Below are 13,454 nucleotides of genomic sequence, written 5' to 3'. Positions count from 1 at the left end.
TGTACCTTTTTATTCGAAGTGTTTAAATTCAATATTCCATTGAGGTATTGCTGCACTAACGCTGTGAAAGTCTTATATGATAATCGATTATAATAAAATGTCTTGATACCATCTACTTTCATTTCAAGTAGTATGTAGTTCGAAAATTTCGCAATTCAAACGTTACTTTCTTCTTTTTTTTTTAATTAACGCAATATATTTTTGCGTAATTTCTTGATTCTTACTTTACATGATATCCTTTAATTTAGAATTTTCAAAATTCAGTTTTCTGTTTTGAATCGAATGATGTTTACATCATTACAAATTCATTCTTATTAAAAATACTTATTGCATGTCTGCGTTAACGAATTCTTTTCTATTCTAATTGAAATTCGTCAAATTGTTTATATAAGATTAACAATTCACTCTCATATTTCTTTAATATCGTTATTTTGTTATTTAACTCTTCCTTTATCTTATACAATTTTTTGTTTAAATATCGAACTTATAAATACGTCGTCTCATCGTCAGATTCTAGAGTATATGTCACAAGCACATATTCTAAAATAAATGTCGCAAAAACTTAAAATTTTGAAACTACAAACTATCAGTATTCACTTTCTCATTACTCTTATACAAATGCATTGCCGAAATTTCTTTTTCAATAAGACTACATAAGATTAATTACGTTATCAATGCATATTTTTTTTTTTAATAATAACTGAGATAGATCTCTGAGGTTGATCTTTTACTTCACTTAATTCTGGTTTTTTATCAGAAATTTTTTTTATGAAGGATCTGCTATTTGTTTTAATTATATAAATGGTATTAATTACGTTAGCAATTTTTTTTTAATAATTATTGATTAGAACTCTGCAGTTGATCCTACTCTTTATTTAATTTTATTTCCTTATTAGAAGTTGCTTTCTTCAATATTTGAATTTTGCATTTTTACTTGCTATAATTTAGATTTTACTCTTGCCGTCGCTTGCCTTTAATAAAAATGGAATATTATTTCGCTTGTTTTGAATGAAAATATATTATTTCTATTTGGTACAATTACTCCAATTTAAATATGTAAATCTCAAAACTCGACTTAACCGTTCCTATTACATAATTTTTCGTTTCCCCATATACATATATAGGGGTATTTAAATGAAACATTTTTTTAATATATCAATACTTTCTGAAACGACTAGCCCATCCAAAACTTTTCTCATTCGTATACACAGTATATACAGGGTGAGACATACATATATTCGATAATGCTTAGGTCCTAACAAGCATGCGCGGATGTGGGTCAAAAAATGGAAGAGAGAAAGAGTAAGAGAATTTCACCATAGCAACAAGGAACGATTCGATCGCAGTTCTATCGATTAGGAACGCAGTAGAAAAATGTAGTGGGAGAACTCAAATTGTATTTACAATTTTTCGAGGAGGATCAGCCTATGAGAAATCGAAGAAGCATGATACCCCAAACAAAGGATGGGGGAAATGAAACATCTTGGATGTTTTCAAACAAGAGATACAAAGTTTCTAAAGACAATAACAGATTATGCGGGTATGAAAAATTTATTCTTTGAAATTATATATATATATATATATATATATATATATTGAGACTGGGACTATTAATATACTGAATCTATTAATGTATATTATATATTAATTTTATAATGATTTACACGAACAGTGAGTCCAAGAGTAATTCTTGAAAGATATTAATAGACAATATTTTATTTTAAAAGATGAAGGTTTAGGTGAGGAGAAAACTTTTTGGAGTTTTTGACAATGCTTTGTTTTGTTTGAATAAATATTTCTATCAAAAATCAACTTTTGTTGGTACAGTTTATGTATAAAAGTAAACGGATATGTCTTGATTCCTTTAAAAAATAATATTTAATACATAAATTCATATATTCAATTATTTTTTACGAAATATTCGACAAAATCTTATTATTTTCTTATTGTAAATCTATGTACTAATTTTGGTATTATACTATATCGTAACGAATTTGTTATCACTATGTTTAAAATATTAACGTCCCTGTTGCGAGATAATAATAACAATGATTTGATTCCTCTAATTTTCTTAGTAATAGTCATATCATAAATTAAAAAAAAAACCACAAAAACATCTTAAAAAATTTAAAAAAAAAAAAATGAAAGAAATAATAAAATGCTATTTATAAACATGGTGGATAGACACTCAATCAAATTAACTAAATTTTAGAGAATTAAAAGTAATTGAAGAGATAGATAAAAGTTTTCTTTTTGCTTATTAATACAAATTATGATGAAACAAAATAGTGACTATTATTTCAGAGTATACAGAAATACAGATAATATCGAATTTCATGAGAATACTTTCGAAATTCATTGCGTACTTCAAAGTACTGTAGATTAGTTTCTGGAATCAATCATTTCGTATAAAAATAGAAGATTATTTCAAACGCCAAAAGTGTTGATTCAAGTTAATCGAAATTGTAATGTGATTGACCGAGCAAGCCCGTTTATTTACTGTTGAGTTGCGTCTGGGTTGCGTCTGGGTCACAATAATTTAACTTCATATTTTAGACGTGTGGATGAAATGTTTGGCATTTTAAACTGTACAAAAACTGTTAACAGCAAAACTAGTCGAAGTGTCACGTAAGGACTCAACTATTTAAAGGAATGAGATATATTTAACGTTGAATGAAATAAGTAGAGAGAAAAATTCGACAAAAAATACAATTAAATATATATAAATTTAAATTAATAAAAAAAGAAAATAAAAGTATTAGTATTTTATACTAATAAAGCTATCTTTTTCATTGTAACTACTAGTTACTGTAATTGTGTAATTGTGTAATGTCTGCATCTATCCAACGAAATAATATCCTAAAAAAATATGTAATTTCACAACAGTGATTCTTACCGAAGGATTTTAATTCAACATTAGTTAATAATTCCTTCTAATTGATGGTCGAAGTATCATTTTAATGAGCATCGAAATATCATTATATTCTTCAGAGAAATTTATAAAATAGTTATTATCACGGAATATTTTACCGACTGTAAATATGTACATAATTTCCCCCGATAACTTTAACTAGCACTATCTAATCCAAAATAGAGAATGTTTCAGTAATTAATTCTCAATATTACTAAATAAATCATCTAATAAATAATCGCTCCTATTATTACTTTGTATAAATAATACGTGTACATTATAAATTGATTTTTAAAAATTATTGTTAAAAAATGTACTGTATACGAGCACTCTGAAGATAAAAAATAAATCTACATTATCTAATATCGATGTAAACGCAATCTAGTTTATCGACCGTTGTTACATATTTTCATTATATAATAAATGATTAATTTTAATTATAATCTTTGAAATATACATATCTGTCAAATATATAGATTTCTTTAATGTAATCTGAAATCAGTTTACAAGGCTTCCATTGACAAATTTAGTTTTTTCTTTTTGAGTATTCATGGCAGTTATCTTATACTTGAATTCATTAATGCGAAGATTACATTACAACTCGTCAATGTATATTGTCTTGTCTCGTGTATGTATATTTTCTCACGAATTTGAAATTAATAGTAAAAGGAATTTTATTAACGATAACACACAATAAATATTAAAAGTATTTGCTTATTTGGCAATATTGTTATATTTCTGTATTAACCTTCGTATTTTTCTAAACCTCGATATTATCATAAAGTGAGAATTACACAGGATTATACAAAGTGACCGGCAGTAGAATAATTGCAACGGAGAACATGTTCATGAAGATGTGAACCTCAACGTCCTTTATCTATCTTCTTGCTTGTTCTTCTCTCTCCTGATAAGATATCATGTTTGCTGATATCTTATCAGCAAATGCTTTTCCCACAAATATATACAATGTATTTACTCATTACCGACGACACCATTTCGAAATACAGAAACTGAATTTTACACGATTTTCGGTTTATGACGACGCAATAGTCACAATGATTTCGATTTCACGAGTGATGTACGCCGTGGTTACGCGTTGAAAAAATTTGATAATAACGCAGTCCTGCTTCATTTATTCGCATATGTAAATGACAATGACGACAACGATCCTGTACTGTCGCGAAATTAGATTCATCATTTATTTTTTGAGATTCAAACTTTCATAACAGATTTAATTCTACAAGTAGTAGTCTTCTACGTTAGATTCAGTGAGTAATGATATGAGAAGACTGAAGATAGAACGTAAAATCATATGATTTTGACTTATAATTATTAAGATATAATTAATCGTGTTTTATTGCTTTTAAGGAATAAATAAGCTAAAATCTGTTTTAATAGAATCTTCGATTAAAAAGTGAATTAATTGATTAATTATTAAGTGAATTAATAGGGTGAATGGAATATCCATATCTGATGGGTACTTGAATTCGTTTTCTGGAATCTTTTTTTTTATTTTTTCCGGATTTTTAGAAATTCATAATTGTTTTCCTTTTTCAATCATGTGAGTTATGAAATTGAATAAAATAACGTAATAAATAAATACGAAAGAGAAATGATATCTATATCCATTTATTTATATACTTATCCTTTTTTTATTTATTTTTATCAATCAATTAACCGAATGCGTGATAAAATGAAGTCAAAAAAATATCCGAGGGTATTTTTCTATCTGTTTGACGAATTGAAGGAAATAAAGGGTGTTAAGGGTATTATAATAATGTTGCAAGAAATAAATTGAAGGTATGAGTTAAGATTTAGCAGATAGTAAACGAAATTAAGGCAGAAAGTACTTATGGATATCGAGAGGAATAAAAGAGGGCGCAATAGTGTGGAGTTTATGAAGTCGACGAGAAACAAGTATCAATAGTGATGAAATAGTCGATGGCAACAAGAGGACGAGGGAAGATGTAAACGGATACGAACGACAGAAACAGCGATAGTTAGAACGTGAGATGTTGCGCTTGATACTAAAAGACAATATTAAATATTTATAGTATTCAGCTTTTACGTCAAATATTCGTATTAGAATAATGCTTAGTGAAATAAACAGTTACCGCACGTATCGATCCAATATTCGTTTATTCTTCTACGGAGCAAAACCTGTTTTTTTTGTAACGTGAAAAAAGAAATAGATAATTATGGTCGTGTTATTTCATAGAGGTGAATTAGCGGAAATGTGGTTCTAAAATATATGTAAAATATGTAAAATTGGCCTGGAAATATGGCGGATACGAGGTTAACTGTAAGTATAACAAAGATCCAATAATCATTCGTTTATTATTCAATTATTATTCCACTTTACATACATATATTACTTGTAGATTTGGAAAACTTTAAAATAGAAGATAACTTATTCTTATTGAAAGAATTTGCTATCTGTGATATAGATAATCGGACAGATAATCGGATAGCGAATTATTTTTTTCTATCACCATTCAACGAAGACTAATTATTACGAAAGATATTTATTACGAATAGGAGTAAGGTATGTAAACTAATCTTTTATTTTATTCTATTATAAATTTGTTCTTTATACAGATAATTAAATAATAAATAATACAATAATTATATTTTATAGATGGTTAACAAATAACCATCATGGCTTGGAATGGAACGACTGATTCGTTAATTATAACTTAAGATATAAGATTTTTGAACAATATTTCTTATCCTCTTTCATTACTTTGAAATGATATTTTCAATATATATATGAAGGCTATTGAAAATAAGTGAAAAATAAATAAATATATTGAACATAGAACGTAAAATGCAATATCTAATTTTTATTGAACTGGATATTTCTAAAACTGGATTTCTACTGATTTCTGCTAATGAGTATCCAAAATGTTTTCTACACAAAAGCAAGAAATCTTGTGCTTCAAAAATCGTGTAAATATTAAAAAAAAGATTAATAATTTATTTTAAAGTAATTAATATATTAAATTAAAAAAAAAATTACAATGGGATAATTTCCATTGAAAAAAGAAATTAATTTTATAAAACAATAAGTTTATAAAAGGAAATTAAATTAAAATGATATTTAAATAATAATTACAAGTATAATTATACAATCCAAACAATTTCAAAATGAGGAAACAAAGTTAATAGATATTAGAAAGAAACTATATCTTGTTAGAATTGAGGCTTATTAGCCATCGTAATTATTAATCTAAATGAAATAATACAATTGATGTTTATAACATAACAACAATAAAATCCTTCATAAGAAATATGGTATTTATAAATATCAACGAACATACCTTTCACATTGTTCCAAATACATTTCCAATAGAAGAAACCGGTATTTATGGCACAAAATTTTTTAAAGGGTAACGTGTGATAGTATGTTTTTTACAAAATCATGTAACAATTAATAATAATATAATGATAACATTAATTCATGATCTCTCAGAAAATACGTAATATAACTATCGGATATTGATTTTCTTTTTTACGAAATAAATTTAAAAATTCACAATTAATAGTAGACCCAAGTACAAAGTAAATCTAATTAAACAAAGTGCTACCGAATTAGTGAATGTTTCAAAAAACAGGCATTACATCTAAAACAATGACATTATTAGTGCAAACAGCGATTATCGTTAACAATATTAAACACAATAACGACATATTTCATATCATACCGAATTAATTTTCGATAAAACAAAATGGTATTAAAGATAATAAATTTATAAAACTACCATCTAGAGATAACAATATGATAATAAATAATAATTTAATATGTATTAGAAAACTAAAAATAAATAATATCGGTGAGGATAAAGTAAAGGTGATATCCATAAAATTAAAAAAAAGAAACTTAAGAACATCGAATATTGTTTCACAAATAAAATTCGAACTGCATGTATGTAGGAGAAGCATTAGTTAAAAATAACGTCGGAATAGCATATATTTATACGTTAAATTCGAACGAAAAAAAAAAAGAAAGATCTACAACTAAACAACTACTCTAACAAGTAGATTTACTTGATAAGCAGAAGTCTAACGTATTGTTTATCGGGGAGAACGAAGTCTCACATAGCTTAGTAAATAAAAGAACTATAGTAAACTCAAAAACTAACAAAAAAACTCAGCGAAAGAAAATATTGACTGCGTATAGTAAATCTTTCGGTAAATAGAGGAAAGACTTTATATTCGACAAATAAGCAGATACACAAACAGAAAAACATTAAAATCATTGTTCACAATATATATCGAAAGTCCTCTTCAAAACAATTTATGAGATAAGGGGACTCAAATTCGTTCCAAAACATAACAAGAAACAAATTCTCGAATGTACACCTTTTATTTGTTGGCAAAAAGAGATCACATAAATGGAATCTAATATACTGAATTATTAATAACAATCATGCACTTGAAATTCCAAAAAATCTTTTGGATAATTTAAACTTATTGTTAGACTTTTTAAAAGGCGTCAATTTGTCGCAAACCACAAGGAACTTCCGTCTGTACAAGATTATTAATCTGAAAAATTTAAACGAGGATGATAATTTTGTTGTACAAAAATTATTTGCGACGAACACTTGAAAAACATAGTTTGTAAGTTATATTATATTACAGGTATATAATAAAATATATATTATATATTTTACAGGTATTAATAAAAAAAGATATATAAAATAATATAAAATAAAATAAAAAAGCATATATATAAATAAATAAATATATGTAAGTAAATATAAAAAAATGATAACAGACTAATAAGAGGCTATATAATTTTTTTTCAAGTTTCAGGTGTTATTTTCTTCTACCACACTCACACTATCATCATCATCATTATTATTATTATTACTATTATTATTATCATCGTTATCATCACTGTCTTTAATATTATAATTGTATAAAAACTGTATTTTGTATAATCGTATACATAGCCATACGAATCGTATACATACGGACTACGTGATCCCGATCTGTCCTAAGTCAACTATTCTCGTCTCTAAAATTCTTCCCCACCTTAAGACTATTCGTTTTAATTAACTTTTTGTTACACGACCTTCTGTTACCATGAATATAGTTTATTAAGGATTGGAAAATAGTGAAAATTAGGAATCATTTTTATTTATTCAGTCAGTATTTTAATTAATTTGTAGTAAAAGTTTTATAAAATAAATGATCGGTATATATGAATATTTTGATCAGTATGATTAATTCAGAATCAGGATTGTGTCAATGTTGCTTCAGGGTTAATCACTTATATTACTGACATTTATATTATTATATTATATTATTGATAATTTATTATAAATACTAATCATTTATTTGATTTATTTGAAATACTGATTCGCTTAGAAATTATTTAGAAATTTTGATATTCATAATATATAATACATGCCGAGAGATTAGTTCCTTTTAATGTTCTATATTTAAAATCTATCATAGATACATTTTTTCCGATTTGGGATCGTCCAATCAGAGAGAAGTAAAGAAAACTGGAGGATTAAATGAAAAAAAAGAAATCAAAAGAAAAATGGAAAATAAGTATGGTCAAGGTCAGAAATCCTGTCCAAATACAGCTTACATGGAAATGTTGAAGTTAGAAAGAAAAAAATAGAAAAAGGAAGGACGAGTACAACATTTTTTCTCTTAAAATGAAAACGAAAAATCCTGAATTTTAGAAATCAAATTAAGTCGCACTACATGCTGATAATGATGATCGTTTCACCCACTATGTGCTAAATCTTTTGGATGTTTTCTAAGTTTCGTGTAATCTCTTACCGTCATCACATATATATATATCGTACTATTATTTTTAAATAATTCGTTAAAATCGGTACACATATTTTAATTTAGTTTTAGTCATTCATATTCATACATGGTAGTTCGGTATATTATCAGTCAAATTGAATGGATTGTAGTCTATGAACATACAGAGAGCATAAAATGAGACGGGAATGGGCAGAAAGATAAAAAATCTCATTTATCCATGAACAAAAGATCACAAGTTAGAAAAGATCAATTCACACATAATATTTCAGTCTCTGTTCCGATTGTTCATCTATAATGATTTTGACATTATTATATGTAATTTATAATGTACTCGATCACAAATTTCCGTTTAATCTCATTGCCGATTCGGTTACTGATCCGTCATATTTTCTGTGTATCCTAGATCATCAACCATAATTCTGATGTTTTTTGTCTGTACCATATATTTTTCCTCGGAGTATCTAAATTCAGCATTCCACTGATGTATTGCTGTACTATCATATTGAAAATCTTATATGCTAACCAATTTCTGATAAAATGTCTTGATATCACCTACTTTCATTTTAAGTGGTATGTAGTTCGAAGATTTCGTAATTCAAACGTTATTTTTTCTTTTTTTTTTTTTTGAATCAACAGAACATATTTTTGCATAACTTCTTCGTTTTTATTTTGCATGATTTTCTTTAATTTAGAATTTTCAAAATTTAGTTCTCTATCATGACTTGTTTATCCCTTCGGATTTATCTTTCATGTCCTGTATTTCACTTTTCTTAGATTTTAAAGTATTTCATACTTCTAATAAATCTTCTTTTATTTCATTTCTAGATGTTTGTATCATTTCGAAATCATTCTTATAAAAAATACTTAACACATGTCTGTGTTAATGAGTTCTTTTTTATTCTAATTGAAATTCGTCAAATTATTTACATAAGATTAACAATTCATTTACTTTCATATTTCTCTAATATCGTAATGTAAAATGTTGAGATTACTTTACGAATTATCAGTATTCACTTTCTTATTTTTCAATGGGACTACATATCATTTGTTTGAATTAATTATGTTATCAAAAATAAAAATAGAATCAAAAATAAAATAAAAGTTACACTATTTGAAAGGACACATTTGATGATGGAAAGAATTTTTTCTCAAGGTTATTCGTTAACGAGATTTCAAGATTATTAATATTTATTTAAAATGTAAATCTCCAATTTTTCTTAGATAAATTGATTTCTTGTGCCATTCTAAACAATAAAGCATTAGTGTATAATGTCGAATAATAATTAGCTCGCGATATATTTTGAAGAAACGTTTGATGATTTATTCAGAGCAATATTTTTTCATGCTATTGAAGTCATAAAATAACATTAAAGAAAAAAGATGAGAAACAGTTTCATCCTATTCTAATGTATTTTTTTCTAACTTTAACCCAAAAAACCAATATGGCTTGTTAAAGTTGTGTGAATCATTAGATATTTTTACAAATAACTCGCGAAATAGAATTATTTTTGACGTAGTATCTTATTATTTTTCTTATCTAGAATAAAAGCTGTAATCAATGCATGCAAAGAAGAGTATGTTTACTCTCTGTATATACTACAAGTGGTGAAAATTCTGCAACGGCTCATTATCTCAGAAAATATTGATATATATGGAAAAATGTTTCAAATAAAAAGAATAAGAATTAAATAATCATTAAATATTAGCTAATAAATATCTATTTGATCTTAGGATCATCTTAAAAAGCTTGATTAAGACCAACATAAAAATTTTTAATAGAAATTCTCATTTTCTATTATTTATTATTGTAGCCGTAGTCAAAAGGTTTTCAAAACACTAGTAATACATATTTCTCGCACAAATTATCGAGATATTAAATTTCAAAGTCGATGTTAATCTTTACCTGGTTTTTCAAAATCATTCCAAGATTAAATAAACATTATCAGTTAATAGATTTTTCATGATGTCAATATTTTCTGAGATAATTGGTTGTTTTCGAATTTTTACCTGAATATAAATATAATATTATAATCCTTGTATATACATAGATGTACAGCATTCGTACATGAATAGATACAATGATATGTTACTGAATACTTTTTCATTCATCCACAGTGTATCACATAAATTCAATTTTTATCATCTTATAAGTTGTATAGATCAGATTCTTAGAAAAAAACAAAAATCTTATAAAGAAATAATATGAAAATCCTACCATACATTTCCATAAATTTTCTCTATAGTATTCATCACACGCGGCACTCGTCATATTCAAAAAAATGTAGATAAAGGAACTGAAGGAACTGACAAAAGGAAATTGTAATGATAATATATTTTACAAAGGATGAAAACTTTTGTTAAAAAGAATTAGAAAAGGTCGATCAAACGTATGATTCTTCAGTAATGTATATCTCTATGCATGTGTATATCTAATTTGAGATAAAGTAAAACAATAATTGACAAGAAATGAGAGAATCACTTTAAGAGTAAGAAAATTTTACTCCTGATACCCAATAAATTTTGTATCTCAACGAAATGTATCTTATATGAAAGATAAATAGAAATTTATTATATGTATGTTCACGTAATATTAAAGATAAATTTTTGTTAAGAAAATTTTAAAGACGTAAAATTTGTTGAACAAAATCTAACTCCATTTATTGAATTGACCTACATATATTCAATAATGTGTAGGCCATATACAAGCATGAGCGCATGTGAATCAGAAAAAGAAAGAAAGAGAGAGCGAGCGAGCGAGCGAGAGAGAGAGAGAGAGAGAGAGAGAGAGAGAGAGAGAGAGAGAGAGAGAAGGGACTTATTGAATTAGTCATTACTTTTTAAGAGGATGAGAGTAAAATAAAAGTAAATAAAAGAGGAAGGATGGTGGTTGAGTTTAGGAAATGATCGTGAATTTTTTTCTGGCTTTAAAAGATCAAACAGGGAGGAATTTTCTGGCCGATCAAATAAGAATAGTAAACATGATTTCATTTTGTAGAACAGAGTCAGCTATCGATGTCGATTATTATTATATTGGGTGTGGTATTATTATGAAGGGAGTATATCTGAAATATTTCCGTTATTTGTAAAATTATGGGAAAATGTTATATACAAAACTTGAATGATATGGAGAAGGACATAATGTGATATAATATTATGTATATTTATATCTTTCTCTCTTATATACTTTTATATATTCGAAGCATAAATTTTTATCTAATAAATAAAACACACGTTATAGATATAATATTACAATATATTATTCAGTTTTTTATGCATCATTTCTAATGTATCCTCGTTGTAAAAATTAGAAATTAATAAATTCGTCCAATGAGATCCTAATGTAGAATCATTTTGAATGTTGTTAATATACAATCTTTATAAAAAAAATCACTATTATAGCGAACATTCAAAAATTGGTACACATAGTTTATTATTTTAATATCCACATATGCATTTGTAGATTTTACATTGAAAGTACAATTGTTTGAAAATTGAATTCATTCTTCCGTAGATCACATGCACCTGTTTGTAAATGAAATTCAAATTTTTCTATAAAATTCTTTGTTCAGATTATCGTCTTTCAATTTTTGATATAAAAGTAACGAAAAGATATTTCTAAAAAATTTACAGAAAAATAAAATTTCAAATTACAGCTTATTAAAATTATCCGCTCAACAATCAACGATCTAGTGAAAATCTATATGAATTTATATTATGTTCTAAATTCATACATTTACAGGAAATTACTCTTTCCCATACATTGTAAGGATTTTAGACAAATTAAATGTCGAGATAATACAATTCCTGTTTAGAAACAATTCCATTTAGTAAACATTGAAAAATAGAATTGCTTTTTACTTTATTACAGAAGAGAAAGATATAATATTTAATTTATAATTACGAATTCCACATGTAAATATCTTTACATAATTAATAAGTTTTTTTACATAAGTAATTAGATAAGTATTTTATTTACCTTTTATATTACATGAAATACAATTCGGAATTTTTTAATAATAAATTTGCATTTAATTTTATTTTTATTACAAAAACTTTATAAAACAATTCTATAGAAAAACTTAATATGCGATAGAATGAATATGATTTGCAAAATGGTGAATTTTATTTGTAAAAGGTTGTATTTAAAACCAGTAGATATATAGACTTATGTTTCTTTACAATTATAATACTTTTTATACTTCTTATATTTCTTATGATTTCTATAATCATTGGATGAAAAATTTTGAGTGAGCAAGATTCTGTCTGACAATTTATATGCTTTCGGTACATTTATTTATTATTGTTAAACAATCTATTAACAGAAGCTGAAGATGGTAGCGGTGTGTTATATATAATAAAACTTTTTTTGTTATCACAATAGATATATATCAAAACTATTGTTATTCACACGTGAAATAATATTTTTATATTATATATATCAATCAATAATAATCTCAATTCTATTAAATCGTAAAGCCCTGAACAGTTAAAGTGATATGAAGAAATAGATAAACATATGCTCAATTTTCAATGTATAAATAATCAGTATTAATCCTAATGAAATATAAATTAATTATTGCATGATTTATAAGTTACTGATTTATGATTATAAATTATAAAGGTAACTATTATTAATTATGTTTCCTAATAATAATTATTCACAATTAACTGATTAATGATTGCGATTACTATAATTACATTCACATGTATATATATATATATATATATATATATATATATATATATATATATA

General features: G+C 25.6%; 1 protein-coding gene and 1 long non-coding RNA gene across 2 annotated transcripts in view; one reads left to right on the top strand and one right to left on the bottom strand.

Annotated features, from left to right (window-relative positions):
* Positions 1-4,724: 4,724 nt before the first annotated feature.
* Positions 4,725-5,925, top strand: LOC122635820. Its single transcript, XR_006328757.1, has 3 exons — positions 4,725-5,213; positions 5,293-5,456; positions 5,550-5,925. It is a non-coding gene; the product is annotated as an uncharacterized LOC122635820 (long non-coding RNA).
* A 3,146-nt stretch (positions 5,926-9,071) lies between these two features.
* Positions 9,072-13,454, bottom strand: part of LOC122635851 (glutamate receptor 2-like) — a 7,178-nt gene continuing 2,795 nt past the window's right edge. Inside the window, exon 8 of the mRNA XM_043826512.1 lies at positions 9,072-9,179. Within this exon, the coding sequence (XP_043682447.1) occupies positions 9,072-9,179 (108 nt within the window). The remainder of the gene's footprint in view (positions 9,180-13,454) is intronic.

This window comes from Vespula pensylvanica, chromosome 19, assembly GCF_014466175.1.
Source record: "Vespula pensylvanica isolate Volc-1 chromosome 19, ASM1446617v1, whole genome shotgun sequence".
Lineage (NCBI taxonomy): Eukaryota > Metazoa > Arthropoda > Insecta > Hymenoptera > Vespidae > Vespula > Vespula pensylvanica.
This window is presented reverse-complemented; position numbering and strand designations above follow the sequence as displayed.